The sequence below is a fragment of the Rhinolophus sinicus genome, linkage group LG16 (assembly GCF_036562045.2).
Source record: "Rhinolophus sinicus isolate RSC01 linkage group LG16, ASM3656204v1, whole genome shotgun sequence".
NCBI classification, from domain to species: Eukaryota; Metazoa; Chordata; class Mammalia; order Chiroptera; family Rhinolophidae; genus Rhinolophus; species Rhinolophus sinicus.
The window spans coordinates 23935802-23959634 of record NC_133765.1 but is presented as its reverse complement, the minus strand read 5'-3'; the positions used below and the strand labels follow the sequence as shown (position 1 = coordinate 23959634).

At 41.7% G+C, this 23833-nt stretch overlaps 1 protein-coding gene across 3 annotated transcripts in view; it reads left to right on the top strand.

Annotated features, from left to right (window-relative positions):
• GRK3 (G protein-coupled receptor kinase 3) overlaps positions 1 to 18928 on the top strand; it is a 118620-nt gene extending 99692 nt beyond the window's left edge. For all 3 annotated transcript variants that reach the window (XM_074321795.1, XM_074321797.1, XM_074321796.1), the window contains 7 exons: positions 62 to 162; positions 3143 to 3209; positions 4259 to 4354; positions 7851 to 8013; positions 10648 to 10784; positions 13130 to 13243; positions 16073 to 18928. In XM_074321795.1, the coding sequence (XP_074177896.1) occupies positions 62 to 162; positions 3143 to 3209; positions 4259 to 4354; positions 7851 to 8013; positions 10648 to 10784; positions 13130 to 13243; positions 16073 to 16234 (840 nt within the window). In that variant the 3' untranslated portion in view covers positions 16235 to 18928. The remainder of the gene's footprint in view (positions 1 to 61; positions 163 to 3142; positions 3210 to 4258; positions 4355 to 7850; positions 8014 to 10647; positions 10785 to 13129; positions 13244 to 16072) is intronic.
• The last annotated feature ends 4905 nt before the right edge of the window (positions 18929 to 23833 follow it).

Below are 23833 nucleotides of genomic sequence, written 5' to 3'. Positions count from 1 at the left end.
GGATGTGAAGGTACCATTTCCATGAGTGTATTTTTGAAATTATATTCTTTTTCCCCCCCAGAATGTGGAACTCCCAGACACCTTCTGCCCTGAACTGAAGTCCCTTCTGGAGGGTTTGCTGCAGCGAGACGTTAGTAAGCGGCTCGGCTGTCATGGAAGCGGGTAGGCTGGTGTTTCTGCTGTCAGGCTCTTTACCTGGAAAGCGAAACAGTCATTTTTCAGTGTATCAAAAACCATTCCTAGTCCGTAATAATCTTCCATTTTGATGGGGGTCGTGGGGGAGGAAATCACATGGGAAATATGTCTGTTGTCTCATGTGGTTTGTAATGAACAAGTTGAAGGAGTCACTAACTTTTTCACTTTAAAAATCGATCCTATAGGTGGTAGAAATGAATTCTCATACTTCATAGTTTGTTTGGTTAAGTTTTAGTAATGATTATCTTGGCCGTTATGATAGTTTAATATTCTGATCAAGTTCTCACATATTTTCTCCAATGTATAACTGACTAACTGCCATCTTATACATGTTTTCTATCTGCCTCCAATCCCCCGCAAAAGAAAAAAACACAAAAACCCAGTAACACCTGGAAAGCTTATAGAGTACTCAAAACAGACCTTTCCCCTATTTCTTTCCATTCCCAGCCTTGCTTTACATAAGAAACAGCTGTTAACCATATGTTATATGTATGTATGTCCCATATATGCGTGCATATGTGTATGTTAGAGTAGCATATGTGTGTGTATACACAGAGGGTGCCAAAAAAAGGTATACACATTTTATTATAAGAAAGGAAAAAACTGTATTAAGATTGTGACGCAATGCATGACGCTAGCATTCATTTGATTAACGCCGTCTTTTGAGCGAACGTCATACTACACATTGCTACCATAATTCAGTTCAACTTCGAAAAGTAATACATAGATAACATCTCTTAAAATGTGTACATTTTTTTTGGCACCCCCGGTATATTATATATACTATATATGTATGTTATATAGATAGCTAAATAATGTGTTACATGTATATTTCCTTATTTGTTAATTTGAGAAATTACCTATTCTTACTATAATCGATGAAGATTTAGCTCACTCTACTTTCTACAGAGCCTTCCCTTACCCCACCACCTTCTCAAAAGAATTGAAACACTGGTTTTGGTTCCTCTTTTGCTTAACCTTTGTAGCTTTAAATCATATACTTACCCAATTGTGCCTTGTTCCATCAAACAGTATCTCTTGTCACCACTTTATCAAATGAAGGTTTTGCATTCCTATCTTTCTCTCTCATCTTCTCTCTCACTGACTAGTTTTTGTCATTGTTAATTTTGATTTTTACGTCTCATTGAGTTGATACTATTTACTCCCTATTTTGCAAAATCATATCTTAGTGCTGCACACATAGGCTGATTTCAAAGGTTGCAAATGAAGAGGTAGTATTTATATCACATGGCACCGGAAGTGTGTTCATTACACAGTTTCTACCTAGCCTGGTAATGACCTTAAGTTCATATCTATATATCTATATCTATATGGAGAGAGAGAGAGAGAGAGAGAGAGAGAGAGAGAGAGAGAGAGAGAGATATGGACTTTCATTTACCCCCTGAATGTCTTTCACGCAGGACTCAAACCTACCAGCTCGCATGACAACTGAGAGCTCTGCTTCTGCCAGTCATTATTCTACCCAACACCTCCCTGGTTTTGCTCTCTTGGTTTGAACCTGCCATTTACTTGATCCCATACCGTCTGCTTTTCTGGGCCCCTTTCGCCACCCCATTAGCTGGAGCATGTTCTCAAGTGACTCCTAATAGAGGGGGGATGAGAGATAAATTGTCTGCATCCCTACATATCCAGAGTGTCCTCCTGCCGTCTTCAGACTTCACTCATATGTTAGCTGGATATAGAATTCTGAATCGATAATAATTTCCCCCAGAACTTTGCAGACACAGCTTTATCTGCAAGTGAACAGTCAGTGCTGGTCACGGAACTCCGTTATCACTCACATATCAGCCACTTAGAGTCCCTTTTACTCAGAAGACTCATGTTCCTCAGCTTATTTTGTTTACCTGACGTTTCCTTCGTTAGCTCTTAGAACTCCCGGGTGTTAGGCTTTCAGAGGGGTCATCTATGCTCTTGACCTTGTGCATTATCTGCATCTTTGCTGTGACCGTCTTTTCCTATCTGATAGCTTAAATTTCCAACCCTTTTACTGACTGCTTTTTAATTAGCAAGTTTAATTTCTAAAAGTAGAAGCTTTCATAGGTTTCCACCCCCCATTAGAATATACACCTAGCTGCAGGTGTCTCGGGCGTTTATGTCAAGGGTTCCTTGTAGAGTTCCAGCCGACCTTCTGTCTTCAACCTGTGTCTCACCCACACACATGCTCATGAGTCTGGAACTCAGCATCTCCGTCCCCCGGGAGGGAGCTGTCTTACATTTTGTCATCTGTCACTGCCCCTCTGTCCTTTCCCATCTTGTCTGCTGATGGCCTGCTTCCCTCTCTTTGTGGTGGGTTTATGCCTACACGTTCCCTTTCAGTCATTTTGGTGATTGTTGGAAAGAGCGAAGTTGCATGCCTGAGCTTAATCACTGACTTTTCTCTCTGGGGACTTTCTAATTGCTTGGAGGTATATACCTGGGGTGCCAAAAAAATGTATACACATTTTAAGAGATATTATCTATGCTCAAGCAGTAGTTCGCCATCATGAGAAGTGTCTGGACGCTGATGGTAACCACTGTGAGCACCTCTTGTAATTGCAGAAGTCAGACGTGACTTGTATTCATCTTTTGTTATCGTTATATATTAATAGTTTTTTCCTTTCTTAATTTGTGTATACATTTTTTTGGCACTGTGTGTGTGTGTGTGTGTGTGTGTGTGTGTGTGTGTGTGATCTGTGAACAATTCCTCGGTTCTCCTAAACTGGAATAAACGTCCGAAATAAATGATCATTTTATTCCTAGCCTCAGCATGCAGTATTTCTGTACATCACAGTGTGTTCTGCGTTGCTTTGAAGCATATTTTACGTGCTTCTTAAGAAACTGGAAACAGTTGTTCCTCTGTGTTTTTAACGGGAGGTAGTTTTTACAAAATATTTCTTAGAGTTCCAAATACATACTCACCACCATTGTGAATCTGTCTCTTCTGTAGGGCACAGGAACTGAAAGAACACAGCTTCTTCAGAGGCATTGACTGGCAGCATGTCTACTTACAAAAGGTACTCCCTCCGGGACCCCACCCTGGGCACCACCGTCTCCGTCTCCGTCTCCGTCTCCATCTCCTGGTTCTGTCCCCAGGGTCCCTGTCTGCAGGGTCCTTCTTGCTCTTCTATCCGGTGTGGCCATGGGACCGACTCCTTTGGGGGCAATTTCTCTCCTCATTTCCCTCGTTTAAACATTTTGAAAATGTCTTCTGGGTAAATTAATAAATGGTGAAATGGAGCTATTATCCAGCTAATTCAAATATCCATATAATTGAGACTCTTTTGGCTTCCGCTCATCCTCTTGACTTATCTCAATATGTGACTGTATTTTTATATTTTTCTATATGAAAATGTCATATACTTACATAAACGTTCTAGGCCAGTACCATATAATGTAAGAATCAGCATGATTATTTATCAACATAATGCCCTTTCCTTATTTTGAGATATTTTTATATTCTCGTTGATATAGGAAAACACCACAAATTGAAGTGGTTTTTTTTTTTTGTTTTTTTTTTTTTTTTTTTTTTTTTAAATTAAGTGTTGCTTATCAGCTTTGGACTCGCTTTTGCGAGAATTCAGACTGTGACGGAATCATGATCTGTTAGTCCTGCCTGATTGGGACGAGAGTGAGCTCTGATTCCGTGGGCACCAGAACCTTTGTGGGTGTGGAGCCCTCTGCCTGCCCTGTGGTACTTCCAGGCTCCAGCCAGTGGAATGTGGTGCCTTCATCACCTGAGAGAACGTGCCTTCTTAAGGCACCTTCTTGCGCTGGGGGGATGGGCAGTCCTGAGACTCCATTATACTGAATAATTACTTAAGACCGGACATGAGTCTTCTTTTCCCTTCCTTAAATTTGCCTACAATCTGGGGTCTTCCTTTGAGGCCATCCAGGGCACAAGCTCATCTGTGAAACGTGTAATGCGATTCATATGAGCTGGGCCGCAATCCTGCACAGAGTGTAGTGGACTGAGATCTTGCACGGTGTGTTCTTTAGAGAAAGGGAGGTTGGGACGGGGCCGTAGGTCGTCTGGTAACTGAACCTTCCTTCTCGGGCCTCCCAGTACCCTCCACCCTTGATCCCACCGCGGGGAGAAGTCAATGCTGCTGACGCCTTTGACATCGGCTCGTTTGATGAAGAGGACACCAAAGGCATCAAGGTACACACGTGGTGTTTCTTCAGTGTTTTCGGAGGGTCGAGGGTTTTTTTACTGGAAATCACCCTTTGTGATCATCTTAGTATGGGCTTCTCTGTGGAATGTAACTTATAAACGAATGCCTACATGTTTGAAGACTATAGACGTCAAGGACCTAAATTGGAAGCTATGAAAGCTTTCTTTGGACCAATCACTTTATATTTGATAAACTGCAAGATGGTCACATTTTGACTGATTTGGGTATATTTGTGAATGAAATAAAATTTGAATGCATAGGAGGCAGGAAATAACAACCGTGTGAAAGCAAACATACCTCTCCTCGTGCCCCAGAGCCAGTCAGCTTAATCCTTCTGAGTATTTCAGTCTTTCTGTGTTAGGGTGAAGGGGGCAAACAGCATGAATCATGTTGCATTTGTCAATCAAAAATGAAATAATCACCATTTTTTTAATAGAATCCTCTGCATTTTTCAAACTTTTGTTCGTATTATTTTCCCAAGCAGACAAGATGTAATTACAGCTGGTGAGTCATGAGAGAAAACCCTCCTCTTTACGCTGCAAAGTCAAAGTGTGTCACTAGGAGTCAAACGCTCGTCTGCCCCGCTTTCACAGCTTCCCCCAGGGTCTCCCCAGTTTCTCCTACATGGTCCCTCTCTCCTCCCAGCTGCCTGCATTTATACCCTTCATTTTTCCCATGGAGTAACTTCCCCTCCAGAAGGCTGCAGCCCTGTTAACACACAGCTGCGAGGTGTAGCTAAGACTGACAAGTGAAATGCCAGGGTCTGGCAGGAGCTGTCAGCACACACACACAGAACTGGAACCAAGTAGGATACGGGGACAGAAAGGGTGGAGAAGTGGCTGGGGGAAGACGTGAAGATGGTGGGGAAGGAGAGCAGCATGAGGAGGCCCAGTGCCCTCAGGAACGGGGCGGGGGTGGGGGGGGAGGGTGGCAGTTGGTGTCAGGAGAGGACGGGCTGAGTCCTACAGGCAGCATCCTCCCAGGAGCAGGAGGGGAGGTGAAGGGGACGTGGAGCGTGTCAGGGCCCCCCCTGTGGTCTGGAGCAGTGGCTCTCCTGGGGGACAGCAGTGAGCCCTGGGCATCTTTTGTAGCCTGGACAGACATTATGAGTCAGGCGGGTAAGGCCCAGCCTCCAGCAGTGCTTTGGGGAACAATCCATTTACAAAGTTATCTAAAAGGATTACTGCTGTCACGACAGAAGTTTGTCATGGACTCCTGTCCCGCAAAGGGTGCTAAAAGGAAAATGCTTACGATGTGGGAGCCCACGAAAAGTTTTGATGTTAGAAAGAGATTTTCATACTTCAAATTCTGTAAACCATAATCTGGGCTTTGCCGTCACGTGGAGTGGGCTCACATCTGCACACATTAGCTGAGTGAATGGGGGCCATTTAGGTAACCTCGTGAGCGTTGCTTTTCACCCCTGTAAGGTGACTGGTTTCTTTACCAAGACTTCTCTGAGCATAACTGACATAACGTGTGTAAGCTTCCTGGCATGTGGTCGATTCTTACGCTAGTAGCTTCTGTCATCGTGGTTTTGGTTCTTCCTGACCAAGAGCTGAAAATGAGCACACTTATGACAGGAAGTGGCATGTGGCAGGGCTGCAACTGAGAGCCGGGAGCCTGGGTTCTGGCCCCAGGACAGCCTCGTCCTGCTGGGGCATCTGCATTTTAAGAAACTATTCTTTAAGTAAACAGCCCAAATAATACATTATTTATTTATTTATTTTTTAAATCCTCACATACAATATAAAGTTTCTTCTGTGTTTTAATCATTTTAAACAACATAGGCCAAGCCATAACAGTCAAGGCTTGCTGAAATTATAGGAGCTGAAAGGTTTGTGTGTAAAGAAGAGTTGACCGTTTCAGAACAACCACTTGGGAAAGTTTTTGTGGCAAACAAAGTATTTTTACTTTTGCCAAACTCTTCAGAATCTGTCCCAGGGTCCCTAATCGCAGGCAGCTCTTCCGGCCTTGGTACTCACACCCCAGCACATGTGCACACGCACATGCGCACACACACACACACACACACTCTCATGGGTGTGCACACACCGCTAGTGCTCACGCTCAAAACAGCTGAGGGTTTCAGCTCTGGGCCTATTTAGGACGTCTGATGAAAACGGAAAGAGGGAAGTTTCTAGGAATCAGTGATCTTAAAGTCAGCACGTTAGCGTAATAGGTCAGTAAGGGAAGGTGGAGAGCACCTGGATGGGGTGTTTCATGGATTTGCTCAAGGTCCTGGGCCAGTGCCTCATTTTTCGCTCTTCCTTTTCCTTCTAAGTAACTTGCCTATTATAATATCTACCCGCTACAGATGCTCCTTGACTTGCAATGGGGTTACGTCCCGATAAACCCCCATAAATTGAAAATACTGTAAACTGAAAATGCATTTAACGCACCCAACCTACTGAACATCATAGCTTAGCACAGCCTACCTGACACGTGCTCAGAACACTTACATTCACCTACGGGTGGGCAAAACCATCTTGCTGTCCTGCCCAGCGTCACGCGAGTATCGTACCCCATGTTGCTAGTCCTGGAAAAGATCAAAAATCAAAATTTGAAATACGATTTCTCTTGAATGCCTATCGCACTCACAGCATCTTAAGTCAAACCATCTTAGGTCATGGACCCCCTGTACTTATCTCTCAGGCAAAGGAGTGAGCAGAGCACATTTCTAAAGGGATTTGTGCTTTTGAAGGACACGCATTATTCTCTCTCAGTAGAATCACCAGCCTTTCTATCCCAAAACCGTAGCTCTTGTGCATAACACCATTTTCCTGACTCCCTTTCAGAGGGCAGCCTCACTTAGGGGGAAGAATGAAGAATGTTGAGTAACAGTTTGGAAGAGAAATGCTGTCATTAAGTAGTTTTTATGACAGCACCTCTCACACGCTAAGTTGCCTGAACTCGCCATGTTTCTTGAGCTTTATGCGTATACACTAGATGATACTGTGAAATTTGGATTAGGTGGAAGGTTCGTGGAATGAATGGTAAATTCGGCCTAGCCTTACCTTTTGTTTTTATGACTTTTCAGATTAGTTGAAGGTAGTTAGAAGGCTCTCTTGGCTCCTTTTTTCAATTGTTTCTAAAATTATAGGAGTCTATTTCCAATATAAATAAAAGATCGTCACCATAATTGAAATTTTAATTTCTCTTTTTGATCAGCATCTATTTAGTACTTCAGATAAGAATCCTGTGTGTGATACCTTTCATGGGCAAAAATGTACTGAAGATAGTTTAGAAAAACGGGTGAATCTAACTGATCCAGGACTGAAAGTGAAGGGCTCATCAGCGCGAACCATTTGTGGGTGACGGTTACTTGATCGTCATGAGGAGACATGTATGACACCTAATAAATTATTCTGAATGATTATAGGCCATCATCTAGTTACCTTCCTGCATATAGTTCTGATGCTTCGGAATCTGTTGCCTTTGTAAGTTTGCTAAATCCTAACTGTCTCAATTTCTTAAAATACTAAGCTTCTTGATTGCGACCAAGAACTCTACAAGAATTTCCCCTTGGTTATCTCTGAACGCTGGCAGCAGGAAGTCGCGGAAACTGTTTATGAAGCAGTAAATGCAGACACGGATAAAATCGAGGCCAGGAAGAGAGCTAAAAATAAGCAACTTGGCCATGAAGAAGGTAAACTAGCTAATGTCTCTCAAGATACTCCGAATGCAGTGAATTTTCAAATTTTCTTGTAAAGCTGAAAAAGCATGTGGGTCACAAAGTCCTTTCTAATAGAGGGAAATGCCATCAGTTGTTTTAGTTTTATCTGGCATGCTGCAGTTCAGTATAACACTTCAAAGTCTTTAACCAACACATACATAAAAATGGATGGACTCAGCTGCATTTTGTGAGTGTGTCCTCATATCTTGGAGTGTTTGGAGATGAGTTTGGAAGTTGAAGAGTGAGTATTACGGTGTCAGGAACAGCACCAGTGTCATGGGCGTGTCCCATCCTGTAGGGCACCCCACTTTTCTTAATGTTCTGCTGTCACCATCTTGACATTCTCAACAATTTTTGAACAAGGGGCCTGCATTTTAATTTTGTACTGGGCCCCGTGAAGTATATAGCCAGTCCTGGTGAGGAACCTACCATTGCATTTCACTTGCCAAGAGATATAAATGTGTTTGTACATTTATATTACAAACAGCACTGAAGAATCGCCCAGCCATATTTTTATTTACAATATTCGAGTGCCCTATTAGGAGCTCCAAAGTACACTGTATAACACTGAGTATTAAATAGATCATGATTCTTAATTCACTAAGTATTGTCACTGTTAATTTTTCTAAGGTTTTACGGCTGTTGGATATTTAAGTGTATTGTGGTTGATGATTATGGTAAGGTGCTGTTTGTTTATACCTCTAAGCAAAGATGTTTTGAGATTAACTTTCTATAAGAATGACCAGAAACAATTTCATTCTTTCACTAGGTTATTTGGGCCTGGGGCCATCTTGACTCTTCATGGGTCTCCACAGTTTCCCAGTAGCACTTAGCATCTGCCAAGAAAAGTGTCCTCCATCCTGGATAAATTACTCTTATATAGAAGTTCCCTGAATGCAGCAAGGGAATATTCCAGCCCTTTAACTGTGCTTACCTCCATTCTGCAGGGAAAGGGGCTTTATTGCTAAGCTGTTCCGTAGAGAACAGGTCCTTTGAGCTCACTCTGGACTGTGTTTGCAGAGGCAGATTTAGCACAAGGAATTCTATCAATGGTGCTTTGCTCTGGGGAGCGCCATGATGTCGTCAGAATCTTGACAAATTAGACCCAGGAAAAAAATGATCTTGCTGAAGAGTGTGTGTGTGTGTGTGTGTGTGTGTGTGTTTTAAATTAGAGCTATAATTGGAACGTCTAACAAATTAATGAATTTATCTTCATATTTAAGTAATTAATTTGGGCATAACTAGGTCTCGGTTGAAGATCTCAGAAGTCACCTTTCCAGACTAGGCTTAGATCTCTAAAGTAAAAACTCAAGGCTTAGATTTTAAATATACATTAGAAATGCAGACACCTTGTCCAGTAAAATGACGCCTAACGGAAGCTCACCCCTTCACGGCTGACCCTCCCTGGTCCCATCCATCTGTCCATCTGGTTCTGTGCCCCACACTTGTGTCCATGTGGCACAACAGGGGTACTGCTTGTTTGTTTATGTGTGAGTCCCCCACTAGAATGGAAGCTTCCTGAAGGTCAGGAGTTTGTCTCTTCTACTCCCCGCTGAACCCAGAATATGCAGAACATGCCCAGCACTTAGCGTTCACTTAGTAGTTGTTGAATGAATCAATGAATGCATGAGGGAGTGAACGAATGAGTTTAGCACAATCACCTGAGCTTTTAATGAAGGCAAAGCAAGCCACTTAACGACAAACAAATGAGAAACAGAAACTCATAGACACGGACAATAGTTTAGTGGTTGCCAGAGGGTAAGGGGGGTGGGGGGGGAGGTGAGGGTAAGGGGGATCGAATATATGGTGATGGAAGAACTGACTCTGGGTGATGAACATACAATGGGATTTATAGATGATGTAATACAGAATTGTACACCTGAAATCTATGTAATTTTACTAACAATTGTCACCCCAATAAATTTAATTAAAAAAAAAAAAAAGAGTCAATACTTCACTATGAAAAGGTAATAAGGACTCAACGTGAGCTTGGTCTCTGTATGTAACCATATATTAGGTTGGTGCAAAAGTAATTGCGGTTTCAAAGGTTAAAAATAATTGCAAAAACGGTGATTACTTTTGCACCAACCTAATATTTCAGGGATAAATGTAACCTAAGTCAAGGAATAAACAGCTTTGATCCTGGTGTTACTTTGACTGACTTAGACAAGAAAATCCTCACTCTGTTAATTATTTACAAATAAAAGGGAGACTAAAGGGAGAGCCCCCCTTCCACATAGAAGCAAAGGTACTTTGGGTGTGGCTTGAATTTAATTACTCTATTCTCCAATTCTCGTTATACATAATGGAAAAAATAGTTTGAGAACAGATGTTTGCCCTCTCAGAGCAATAAATGAACGTGATCACCAGTGTATCAAAATTGAGAAGCACCCATTTAATATGTTAGTAGACAGACAGCTGAAGAAACCGCTGTTCGTCAGACTCCCAGTTCACACGCGTTTAAAAATTGAAATGATGATTTCTGTAATGTGTTATATTGATAGACCCTTACTTTCCCATAAAGTGTGTGATTCTTTTCTTTCTGAGAATGATATAGACATTCTGCTTCAGAGCCTACTTAACTTATAGTTATTTTGTATTCCTCAGATTACGCTCTTGGAAAAGACTGTATAATGCATGGGTACATGCTGAAACTGGGAAACCCGTTTCTGACTCAGTGGCAGCGTCGATATTTTTACCTCTTTCCAAACCGACTTGAATGGAGAGGAGAGGGAGAGTCACGAGTAAGTCTGACACATGATTACCAAGCACTTACTGTCATTGTATGGAGTGTCATATGGTTATTTCATCCTGCTGGCGCGTTTTGTACAATAGCCAATAGCCTCTGAAGCCCTGCGTATCAATTGGAACTTGCATACATGAGATCTTAATGTTCAAACTGTAACTTTTAAACTTCTGAGTCAAGGAAGGATTTTGCAATATCTGGAAACAGAATGTGCCATTCAGTGAGGCCAAAGGAGACAGGTTGGAAGAAGACTGGAGAGCGGCTGGGTAGGTCAAAATGAAGAGAACGCTAGAACTTTGGAGTCAGACAGAGGTGTTCAAATCCACTGCGCGGTGTCCCTGGGCCTCTGAGCACATTATGCTGACTCTCTGAGCCTCAGTTTCCTTGTCTATAAAATGGGAGAAATAGAAATTATAACAACCACCACCACATTTTGCATATTTATCTTGGACTGAGTGCTGTTAAAAAAAAAAAAGAAAAGAAAAAAAACAACCCTCATTTAATGTGTACCAACCTTTGAGGGTCCAACTCGTATTTTATAAAGAGGGAACCAGGACATAAGAGAGGGAAAGTCTGGTCCCCACGACACAGCGAGGCAGTTAGGAGTGATTCTGACCAGGGTCTGCCTGCACTGACCTTCCCTCGTTGGCGTCAAATGAAATGAGGTAAGTGATGTAAGCCGTGATGCTTGGCGCTGCATTGAGGTCACAAAACCATACTTCCTTTTGTCTCCACCTTGTCGGAAAGTTCTAAGTGGATTCTATACAATAGACAGGAAGATACAGCTGCCCTCTAAGGTCCTTGCAAGAGCTAATGTCTATGAACAAGATACAAAGAAATTTCCAATCCACACTGTCCCTTGTAGGAAGTCAGGCAGCATTTATTATGTGCCTGCTGTGTGAGGAGCCCAGAGCTTGTCACTATGGAAGGCGCCAAACCAGGTGCGAGGTACGTTTCTGCTTTTGGGGAGGCAATGGTGAGTCATGGGAACCAACTAAGCAGGACAGGGGTCTCACGTGTTCAAAACATAGTTGATGTGTTGGTTGTACCAGAATACCGCCCATCAGTTCTCTAGTTGTCAGCAGTGTGGAAAGAAGGAAGCCCAAATCTTGTTTATTTGACTTTGGAATGCATTTTTGAAACCCCTATTGGTGAAGTTGCTATTTAATTATGAGTGGTTGCTATTGCATATTGCTACATTTCTTATAAACACATGAGATCGTCTCACTATTAGTAATACCATAGAAGGAAGGCATTTTCTGAAAAATAATACATCTAGGATCTGACTTATGATTAATCAGACTCTTTGAGAGGAGTCCTGTTTATAACACAGGTACTGGTATTATATAATGTGTGTTACATAATACATCTTGTAATATATATGTGTATATATACACTTAGCACCTGAGTTATAATTCGTATGTGTGTTGTTATTATTATTATATATAATTCCAGATAATGGGTGACCCTGGGCACACCATGCATTTATTATGCTATCTACTGCTAAGTTGCTGTTGTGCACATTGAAAGGAAATTGTCCCACTTTTAAAGATACTCGAAACTAAATTTAAAACAATCTTTCTTTGTTTAACATCAGATGCAATAAGTTATCTTGGTTTTAAAACAGTCAATGTCTATTTGAGAAGCTACATACTACGCACGCGTGGACTCGTAGGTAAAAATAAGGAAAAAGCAAATGTGAGCGTTTATGATGGTAGTGTTTTTCCTTTAGGATTCTTGGAGTCTATCCAAAAAAACCTAAAATGGCAAGGTACTGAGGACACTATAGCATTCACCATAAGCAATAATGCTGTAGACCTCGTGTGACAATCTTTTAAGGATGTCACCTACGTTCATAACATCATTTTGAGATTATCAAAATAGCGTTAGCTTATAAACTAAACATTACCAAACACGTGCTGAGCTGCTGTGTTAAAGCTCAGCCACATACTGCTGACTCACGTAAATCGTGTAGAGCACGTCAGTGTTCCCACTCAACTTTATTGATAGGAATTTAGATGAATGCTTGATACAAAAAGTGTACGTGTGATGCAGAATCACTCAAAAATCGATTCTGTGTTGAGGGAACAGCTTTGCTGTTGGGCCTTCTAGAGACATTGTTTTCTTTGTAGATGTTATAATTTGAACTTTTGTGTGTGTTCCTTTATAGCTATTCCCCTCCCCCACTTCTAGTATATCATCAAAGAAAAATGCCGGTTTTCGTTTGTTTGTGTATTTTTTACTCTTCCTAAGCTGATAGTTTTGGGTTTTACTTATTGATTAATTTAACTTTAAGAAATGAAATAATTTGAAGTAATTTATAATTTTTATTTTTGTGATTAGCAAAATTTACTGACAATGGAACAGATTCTGTCTGTGGAAGAAACTCAAATTAAAGACAAAAAATGCATTTTGTTGAGGATAAAAGGAGGGAAGCAGTTTGTCTTGCAGTGTGAGGTGAGTTTTTATTATTTTCTCATAGGTGAAATTTATAACAATTTTATATACATATAAAGATGGCTGTCTGGTTATAAAACATTTTCTTACTCCATGCTTTGTAACTTAGCAAGAAAGCCCTAAGGTACAAGGTTTTCAGCAAATTAAGTTATTTTTAAAGAAGCAAATATTAGAACATGTCAGGAGGAAGTATATGAAATAATTTTATTACCCTGTCTGGGAACTCTGTCCAATATTTAATAGGGGCATACAATTTTATTTGTTACATAATTTTCCAAATCTTTCAGCATGTTAAAGGTTGAGGTTTGTATTTCTAAATAAATGTAAGATACCAAAGTGACTCCTCAAAGGGGAAATTCCATGTTTCTCTCACAAAATTTCTATTGTAGCCCAAATTTAATTCCTAAACACTTCTCCTGGGGCACTGGTGTGTGTGTGTGTGTGTGTGTGTGTGTGTGTGTGTGTGTGTGTAGAGCATATGTAAAGAGTTAGCCAGTAGTAGATACAAAAACATATTTAATTACTTCATTACTGCATGTGAAGGTATGTTAAATTTGTCAAAACCCATGTATTATTTTATAGACTTGAATTGTTTCATTTTTCTTTTTTTCCAGTTTTATTGAGAAATAATTGGCATATGTCATTGTATAAGTTTACAGTATACAGTATGATGGTGTGATTTACATATACCATGAAATGATTACCACATACGTTTAATTAATATCCATCCTCACATATAGATAAAATAAGAAAAAAGAAAAAAATTAATCGTTGTGATGAGATCGCTTAGGATCTACTCTCTTGACTTTGCTTGTATCATATAACAGTGTTAAATACAGTCATCACGTTGTACAGTATACCCCTAGTACTTACTATCTTACAACTGGAAGTTTGTGCCTTCGGGCCACCTCCCTCCAGTTCTCTTCTCCCCACCCCTTACCTCTGGTAACCACAACTCTTCTCTCTTTTTCTCTGAATTTGGTGGGTTTGTTTGCTGTTTGGTTGGTTAGATTCCACATATAAGTGAAATCATACAGTATTTGTCTTTCTCTGTCTTAACTTATTTCACCTAGTATAATGCCTTCAAGGTCCATCCATCTTGTCCCAAATGATAGGATTTCCTTGTTTTCTATGGCTGAATAATATTCCGTTGTGTGTGTGTGTGTGTGTGTGTGTGTGTTCATTCATCCATCAGTGGACACTTAGGTTGTTTCCATATCTTGGCTGTTATAAATAATGTTGCTATGAACATGGGGGTGCAGGTACCTTTTTTAGTTACTGTTTTCATTTCCTTTGGATATATTCCCAGAAGTGGAATTGCTAGATCATATTTTTGGCTTGTTCTATTTTTAGTGTTTTGAGGAACCTCCGTACTGTTTTCCATAGTGGCTGTAGCAATTTACAATCCCACCAACAGTGCACAGGGTTCCCTTTTCTCCACATCCTCGCCGGCACTTGTTCTCTCTTATCTTTTTGATGATGGCCATTCTGACAGGCGTGAGGTGGTATCTCATTGTGGTTTAATCTGCGTTTCTTCAATGACTAATGATGTTGAGCAACATCTTTTCATGTACCTGTTGGCCATTCACGTTCTCTTCTTTGGAAAAAATGTAAAAACAATCTGGAGTACAGTATAGTTAACCTCCTGATCTTTCTTTTCCCATTAAGATGTGTTCTATTTTTTAAGAAATAAGACTTTTCGTTCTGTTTACTTGCCTCATTTTCTATAGATCTGTTCCTCCTGAAACAAAATTTCTACTGGTTCATACATGTACTTCCCTACAGACTCTCTCCTCCCCATTTTTCATTGATAATCAGTAAAATGCAGAGTTGGACCATGGTGAGATGGATCATTTCCCGTCTATCATAATACCAAGTGTAGGTGAGGATATGGCATAAACAAAATACTCTGTGGAAGAATGCAGACTCCAGATTCCATTTATATTAAGTTCTTCAAACTGTAAAACTAAACAATCTATTATATTAAATATATACATATTATATATATATGTGTGTGTGTGTGTGTTAAAATTATCAGGAAATGAGAAACACCAAATTTATGACAGTGTGTGTGTATCTTGGAGAGGTTGCCGTCCAGGAGACCCACACAGACCGTGTCAAAATATGGATCGAGTCTGTTTCTTCAGCGGGGGCGGGGGACACAGGTGCTCACAACTATTCTTTCTAAAACTCAGCATCTATACTTTATTTGTTCTTTTGTATATAGATGTTTTTCGTAAGAATTTATGTAAAAGAGGAAGAGCCTCCAAATTTAAAAATATCTCAACTTTTTTAAGAACTAAAAGTATCCCACAGTTGATCATTTTTCCAGTTGGTCATTTTCCTGATAATTACAGGTCCACTTAGAGTCTAGTCACTGGTCCTAAAGATAATAAAGGCTGCTGAGGTTGAAATACAGCAAAGCGATAACCCAGGAGACCTCAAGACAAGGCATAAGCAGATATAAAATATTAAAAAATCCGTATATTATCTATAGGAAAAATATATTTGAGAAAGGATGCAGGGAAGGCAAATTAAATTAGACTTGAGTTGTTTTAGAAATCAGAAATTGAAGGTAATCGCTAAGCAGACTAAAGGCAGTAATTCTCATGGGGGGCTGTGTGAGGATCGGCTGAAGGGCTCGTAAGCCTTCCCTTCCTCTGCAGGGAGACCTTGGAGGAAGTCTGTAGCACCCACCAGCTAACAACACGGCTGAGGGGCAAAAAATAGTGTGCTTTCATGGGGGCAGGGGGGTGTTTCCAAGGCCTCCACATTTGTGGGCACAGTGGGTGAAGCCGTCCCAACTTCTCCATGTGTGTTTCCATCTAGAGTGATCCAGAGTTTGTGCAGTGGAAGAAAGAGTTGACAGAAACGTTTACAGAGGCCCAGCGGTTGTTGCGACGTGCTCCGAAGTTCCTCAACAAGTCTCGATTGGGCGTTGTGGAGCTCTCAAAGCCACCCCTGTGTCACAGGAATAGCAATGGCCTCTGACACCCAGGACAGGAGGGTCCCGGGAAGACGGTGTGTGTCGAGCAAGTCCACACCGGGTGCTTTCAGCCCTTGAAATGGAGCCATTTGGCGAGTGATGAGGATTACAGGATGGAGTCACTTACCTCCGGGTTCTTCCTCGGCTGTGAAGACCCAGGGCATCGAGGTGCTCCTAGTAGGAGTCGTGACCATTCTCAGGCCCGGGGTCGGCCTCCCTCCCCTCCCCAGGGCCCCCCACCACCATCCCATGTGTCCACACTCAAAACTACTGAAGGAAAGAAAGTGTTCTTTACTACACACTCGCTTCCGTACACATGAACCTAGAACTTGAGGTGACTCCCACTTACCACTTCAATTTTTATGCCCGATGTCAAACAGGTCTTAGACTTGCCAACATGGAACTGAACCGTCCACAGTGTTGGGTACTAGCTTGCCCTCGTATTGCCATATTTTATCTATAAACAGCCACTGCTGACCTTGTATGTCTTTGCTCCATACTACTGGGGAATAGGAGACCAACCGTGTGTTTCTTCTGTGCACTTCAGAACCGACTTCTTGTCCTGGGGTTGAAAGCTGAAGATCTTTTCTGAGAAGGTTGCAGTTGGGCCCTCATTGTGTGCTGCACCCACAGGTACGGGTCCGCCTCTGCCAGGGAGCTCTCGGATTCAGCTGGGAACAGACGAGTGTGCCCTCAGAGGACAGGGGAGTCGCTCAGAATCGAAGGCGTTCAGCAGACCCCTGGAAAGGTTTACAGTGATTCTGAACTCCGGAGAGGCGGCAGAGTTTTAACTTTTAGGGCAATGGCGATTTTCAGAAATCTTTAAGGAAATAGCACTTTCGTGTTTCTGGGTGCACACGAACGTTTGGGGGTGAGTCTGTGTTGGGTTTCAACATTGGACAGCAAGCCGTGGTGTGACACAGTAACTCTGGTTCCTTCTGCCTGACCTCAGAAAATGTATCAGTCATGGACGTGTAAAGGAAGGAAACTCTGTTTTACCTTTTAGTATGATTTAAAATGAATTTTATTGAAAAAAGAATGCTGAAGGATGAATGTGTCAAAATGGGTTAACTGCATATTGACTTTTATGTTGTCACTTACTGTCATTAGTGAGTCATACTTTGCACTGGGTGGGTAGTTCTGTGACAGTGACAACATTAGCGCATAAAGACTATTTGCCTAATTCCAGTGTCATCCTTCCCCCCCCCCCCCGGTTTTCTTTTCCCCTCTTCATGCCCCAAATAAATGCTGGCTCATAAGAAACCAGTGTGTTTTCCCAGCAAAGTTCTCCATGTCATCAGACTAACAATAATAACAATAATTTTTTTAAGTCCACTTATTTGTGCTGTGCAATTTTATTGTACGTTTCTAAGTTAACTACTGACAATATACATAACTTGACACCATAGTTATCTGCATCCCGTCCTTAATGTTTTCAGTGGGTCTGAATCTTTGTTTTTTATGTTTGTACGCTGTGTTCATTGGGAAAGTAAGTCCTTTTTAATGAAATTCCATTTTGAGAGTTGCAAAAATAATTAGTCTTTTACTTCACAGGAGTTACTTTGGGAAAGAAACGCAGAGGGTCACTGTCCATCTCAACTACTAAGTGGAGTTGAAATTAACATACATGTCCTACTGTCTGCTGTTTCCAGTATAGGAGGAGGGTGTGCTGTTTACATGCATTCCTGATTTTAAAAGGGAAGAATAGTATTCAGATTGTTTAGGGAAAAAAATACCCCACCAGAGACAGAAAAGCAGTTGTTCCAGAGTGAGCGTCTTCCCAGGGAAGGTCAAGTACAGCTGTCGCTGCTGTCATCGTCACAAGGGCTCAGCACGCAGAGTTTGGAAGTCGCAGTGCCTTGTGCGTCTGCTGGACAGAGTGTGTGGCGAGGCACGGGGACCCCCTCAGGGCCTGGGCCTAGCGTCTCCCACTCTTATCTAGGGCATTAGCCTCACCGAGTCGCACCTCTGTGAAAAATCGAACTTTCACTCTGGAGTGGAACATGAGGTTAATCTCTTTTAGAAATTTCTCAAAAGAAATATGAATTGGAAGGTAGCTCAAGAGCCCTTTTGCCTCAGACTTCTTCCAAGTAAACTTTTCCACTACCCCCAACTCACACTTGGTTCATACCGACATGCTGGGAAGGCCGCGATGTAAATGGACTTTATTGAAAGGACTCTGTAGGATGAGCGACTCGCTGGGGCCGTCTCTGGTTGTGCCACGTCTGGTTTGGCTGTCCTGGAGAGGCCTGTCTTCTACCCGAACTCCTGAACCTGTGCCTACAGCTGTTCTGATGGGGTAAGTGTTCCGGCCGCCAGACGGAGGCCCCTTCTGGGAACCTCCTGGGCCAGCGCCTGGGCCTGTCCCGTCACTGAAACCTGTTGGCTCAGAGGTCTTGGTGTACGCGGCTGTTCTCGAAGGTTTGAAGAGTTATATCATCCCTAGATGTTTGACTCTTCCCACCTTTGGACCATAACAAAGGACAAAATTCTGCACAAGTGTTCTCTTTTAGATTTATATAGTTGGGATATTTTAACATTGTCAAAGAAGATAATCAAAGTTGATATTTTTATAAAGTTGTGTTCTATGTTGTTTGACTTCAAAATTCAAAGGAGTCAATAAAGCAAAGCCTAAAAAATAATAGATTACTTTAAGCTGCTATCTAACATCTATGGAATAAATTCAGAACTTTTGTGAATCCAAGGTTGTTTTTTTAACATAAAGCATTCTCTTTGGTGCATTTGTCCCCTCCTGTCATTGGGACTCATGGTTTTTTCTTCTATATTATGTTCAAGTATGACGTTTCAGCAAACTTACAGAAATTAGCTAATGTCAGTGTTTCACTCCTCATGCCTCTGAGTGGTCAATTCACTGACATTACAGTTTCAAATCTGTGTGTAAAAAGAAGGAGCGTTGAGGAAAGGAACCATTCTGCTCAAGAAAGACCAATAAAACTGAAAAAAAGTAAATGGAGGGAGGGGGCAGCAACAACAAATAGCCATCTGTTTTAAACAAGATTTAGCTTGATTTGCAGTTTGAAATATACCATATGGATATTAGATACAATTATTCTAAGACCCTCACCGGCCATTAAAAAATATCATTTACCAATTGACAGTGTAATTTAACTAGATTAAAAAGATCAAAGTGTGGTTTTTCTCTAATGATTTATTATTATTATTTTTTCATTCAGGATTTATAGTTGGGCCAATTCAATACATTTAACTTTTCAGTGGAATTGATTTTTCTGATGCTTCAAAATGTTAACATACCAAGAAGGAAGCAAAATTCTCTAAGTTAGACTTTTTTTACATGATGTAAATCTATAAAAAATACCTTTAAATGTGCTGGTGTGAGATAAGACTTATCTTGGATGATTTAATCATATGTAATTTTTTTCTCAGTTATGTTTTAAGCACTGTTGCAGTGTCTTCAGAGATGCTTGACAAATTAACTTCTCCCCACCCCAGGGGACTGACCCATTATTTGTACCCGGAGAGAAATTGGGCTCAGTTGGGATCTGTGACAGTCGTGGCCCAGAGGTGGATCAAGTGGGTGTCACAGAGAGAATGGTAGTAGAAATGGGGCAAAGGAAGAAAGGAGTTAATTTGTTGGTAAAAAAAAAAGAAAAAAACATTCCCTTCACACTATAAAGCACCCCTTATGACAGAGGAGTTGAATAATAATATTGTTAGACTTGGTCACTTTATTTTTCAATATGGAGCTGCTGAACTACTTAAGAGGCCATTTGCTTTCCATTGGGACATTCTGTGGAAATTTAGTTGCTAATGCATGCATGTCGCCCAGCACCCTTGGGGAAGGTGCCCTGGACCCAGAGCTAACACCATGTCTTGGCGTGTGTGCCCTGCAGCCACGGGGAGGCCCAGAGGTGGCATCTGGGTAGCCAGCAGAGCACTGTTGGCCAGTTGCAGACATTGTTGCACACCCATTGAGTTTGCAATAAAACCAGAATCCAGTACTGGGCTTGCTATTTAAGCCACACCCATTTCTAGAGGGAGCTTTAATGGTTTAAAATTTCAAAATTTTTTTCCCTAAAGTTCTAACATCATTTTCCCTCCCAGAGAGGCTTGAATTAATTACTGAGATTCACATTAATATGATTTTTTTTAACCCAGGCTGCATTTTTAAAAATTTTATTGTAGCATTAACGAAAGTTGGACTCTAAAATGGTACTCCTTGGTTTCCTCAAGACATAATGGACTTCAGATTTCCTGTGTCCTCAGAGACTAAGAGCTGTTTTTTTTATAGCAGAGTGTGTGTGACAGGATGTCCCCTCAGCAGCAACTGAAGGCCTGGAGAGACGAATGGCCGGTCATTTTGCCATCTCTGGGGACATGTCCTGATGTGGCTGAGTTAGATTGATTGATAAATGCAGCACCCCACATTTTAAATTGCCTTTATTTAAACACACACATGCACACACTACAGAAAGGGGGTTTGCAGATAAATGCATTTCATTAAAACACAGGAAAAAACCCTACATTTTAGAGTTAAGTAATTCATATTCTTATAGTAAACGCTCCTATGCCTAACAATCTCAAAATCACCTCTGAAAACTGGTACCTATGCTTCCACTTTTTATTTTGTCCTATAAAATATAAGGGAAGGGAATGGAGAAAGGTTTCTAATCATGTATTCATAGTACAAAGGACTTGATGTTGACTTTGCTTCTTAGTTGACTGTGTTCCATGATGTATATAATTATATGTGGGTTTATAAGCTAAACACTGGCCATTTTTAGTTCTATTGTTAAATTGTATTTTTCTATGTTTTAACAAATTATAATTGGGTTTTTTCTGAGTAACAAAGATTGCTAAGCTACATATATATATATATATAAAAGAAGAGTTCTATTTTAGCACAAAAGCATTTTCTATTTATTGACTCCTTAAATTTGTTTTCATCCAAAGCATTCCTTATCATTTCTGCTCCTTTTTATTTGTATAGTTTGTTATTTAAAGAAATGGCAACCCTTTCTGTTCTTCACAAAGTAAAATTGAAGTCACGCCTACAACACCGTGGGGCCCATGTGTCCTCTCACTGCTGTGGACCGTTCTCAACAGTAGCTCGTTGTGGGGTCTGTGCTGAGAGCATATGCACTTTTCCGTAACATCTGACAGCGAACTCGCTGTGAAATACCGCTTTCATCTACCTCTTCCAAAGGCCTCCTCATGCTTTATTCTAGACTGGCCACATTATAAAAGAACGTCAGTAAAGCATTTCACTGTCACTCCCTGGTGACATAGATTTGCTCTTAAAGCCCCAGCCTTGTGTCCGGGCCCCAGTGAGCGGGGTGGGTCAGTTTCCCTTCTAGGTGGTTATCTTTCGGGAGCTCGGGAGCCGAGGTTCGCGCAGACCATCACTGCTTACTCGTCTTGTGTCAAATCTCCACAGTCAGTCTTGCCATCGCCTCAAGATTTGACCACTGCACCTGACTCATCAAGCATTTACTGGAAATTTCCTCCTGGGCACTCTTTACAGACGGCCAGGTGGGTTTAAAAACCCCACTTCTGGGAGTTGCTCATTTGAATGTGACTTTTTTCCCCTTGCTGTTTCAAGATGGTTCGAAAAATGAGGTTACAGAGGCAAATGCCCTCGTGTGTGATGAAAACTTGGTGAAAGGTCTTATTTTCGAGCCGACCCATGAGGATTTGTGTGCAACGAAGATCAGACCCACGAGAGGGGTTCCCTCCTCCCACGCTGACCTTTTGCTCTGCCTGTTTTGCAGAGCAATCCATGTAGTAACATATTCAGTATATTCTTGGCAAAGTGTAATCCCCTTAAAAAAATAAATCCGTTTTCTACTGCTCATTGCTATACAAAGTGAAGCCGGTGAATCAGATATTGTCAATCTAGATATTATTGTACCTGTGCAATTATCGTTGGTTTTTAGCTCTTTTCACATTGATTGTGCCCGTGGAGTTTTATAGTCCTGTCTCAGTATGCATTTATCAGTGCACGTTTGAAACTGTACCCTACTGAGATGTTACACGTCTATGGTCACCCGCCCTGTGTGTGGTGTGTCACCGTCAATATCACCGTCTTTTACAGTTATTTTTGAGCAGCGAGGCTGCTATCCTGTGTGAATAAATTACTTATATAAATCTCAATAAAAAGGCTGTACAGATACCTACTTTGGTGTGCTGTTTTCTGCCCAGTTAAAAACTGCATTTATCGAGCTGTTAAAACATCAAGAGATGGCTCGTTTTGAAGAATCCTGACTTTGGGGACGATTCATGCAGAGGCTGATTTTATAAAGAGGAAGGGGATTGCTGACAAGCATTTCTGTTGATTGCGTGGATTGTTTGAGCCCAACCAACTGCATGGTTTCAAGGTTTTGGATACGTCGCAAGGAAGCAATCTGTGCAAACCTGGGCCATGAGAGAAGGAAGGAGGGCAGTGCCGTCTCCAGTATGTCCAGGAGCGATGCCAGACTCCCCACCTTCCTCCCAGTGGGTGGGGGAAGGGGGACCTTGGAGTCCCTTCCGGAAGTTAATACCCCCTCCATCTCCATCTCTGTTGCCACAGAGACGTGCTGAGAAACCCTGTTTTGGGTCTTACATGAAACCAGAAATCCAAGGTGGCCCCAGAGCAGAGGCTGCCTGGGCAGAACTGTCTGCGTGTGGGCCCACAGGTTGAGGGTAGAGTGGGTACTACCCATCTGCAAGCTGGAAGCTCCTCCTGTGTCTTGCTAGTTCAGGAAAGAAGGAAGTCACAGTTGGGCCATGGAGCCATCGAGTTTCCCTGAAATGTCTTTGTGCTTGCCATTTGAAAACCATTTAACTCGACGCTGACAGGACGCCCAGTGAGTCAGCTCCCTGTGCAGAAGGCAGCAGCGTAATGCAGCCCTTGGCCTGATGCGTTAGCATAACCGAGGGCCAATCCTAAGAGCTGCAGAAATCCAGTCACTCCTTGGTACCCAGAAAGAGAAGACCCTACTCCCAGCAAGGTCACTTTGGGCCATCTCTTTGGTCCTCAGTGTTCTCATCTCTAACTGAAAGGAGATGAATCAGATGACCTTGAAGGACCATCCTAGCGAAAAACATCCTCCAAGTTTTTGACTAAGGATAAATGTGAGGGACTTAGGCCATATGTATTTGGAGAGCAAAAAAGCAATGCTCTCCCCCCGTGGCCCCTGGTTTCTGCCATGTTGCCTTATGTGTCACTGTTACTCTCCCTTTTAAACCGTGTGTTCCTCCACGCTGGAGTCCCTTTGGTTTACCTGGGCAAGAACCGCATGTTGAATTGAAGGAAAGAACTCAAACTTCATGACTTTCTTTTCCTGGTCACTTTTACCAACCTTGATACTGGAGATCAAAAAAAGGTTTTCAGTCCGAAGTATTCAGGCTGGCTGTGTCTAGGGATCACATTCACAAGATAAAACCCCGAGCCCACACTGAGCTCACATAAGCAGCTGTGGAAGTATGCATAATGTAGAAAGACCACAAGGGGGGATTTACTTAGTGGTTCATATTAACAGATGTGTAACAGAGAAGCGAAACGGGAGACAGAGGCAGGTAATCACACAAAGGAGACCTTCTGCCTAATTTCTGGCTATCCCAAGCAACTGGCTTTTACATTT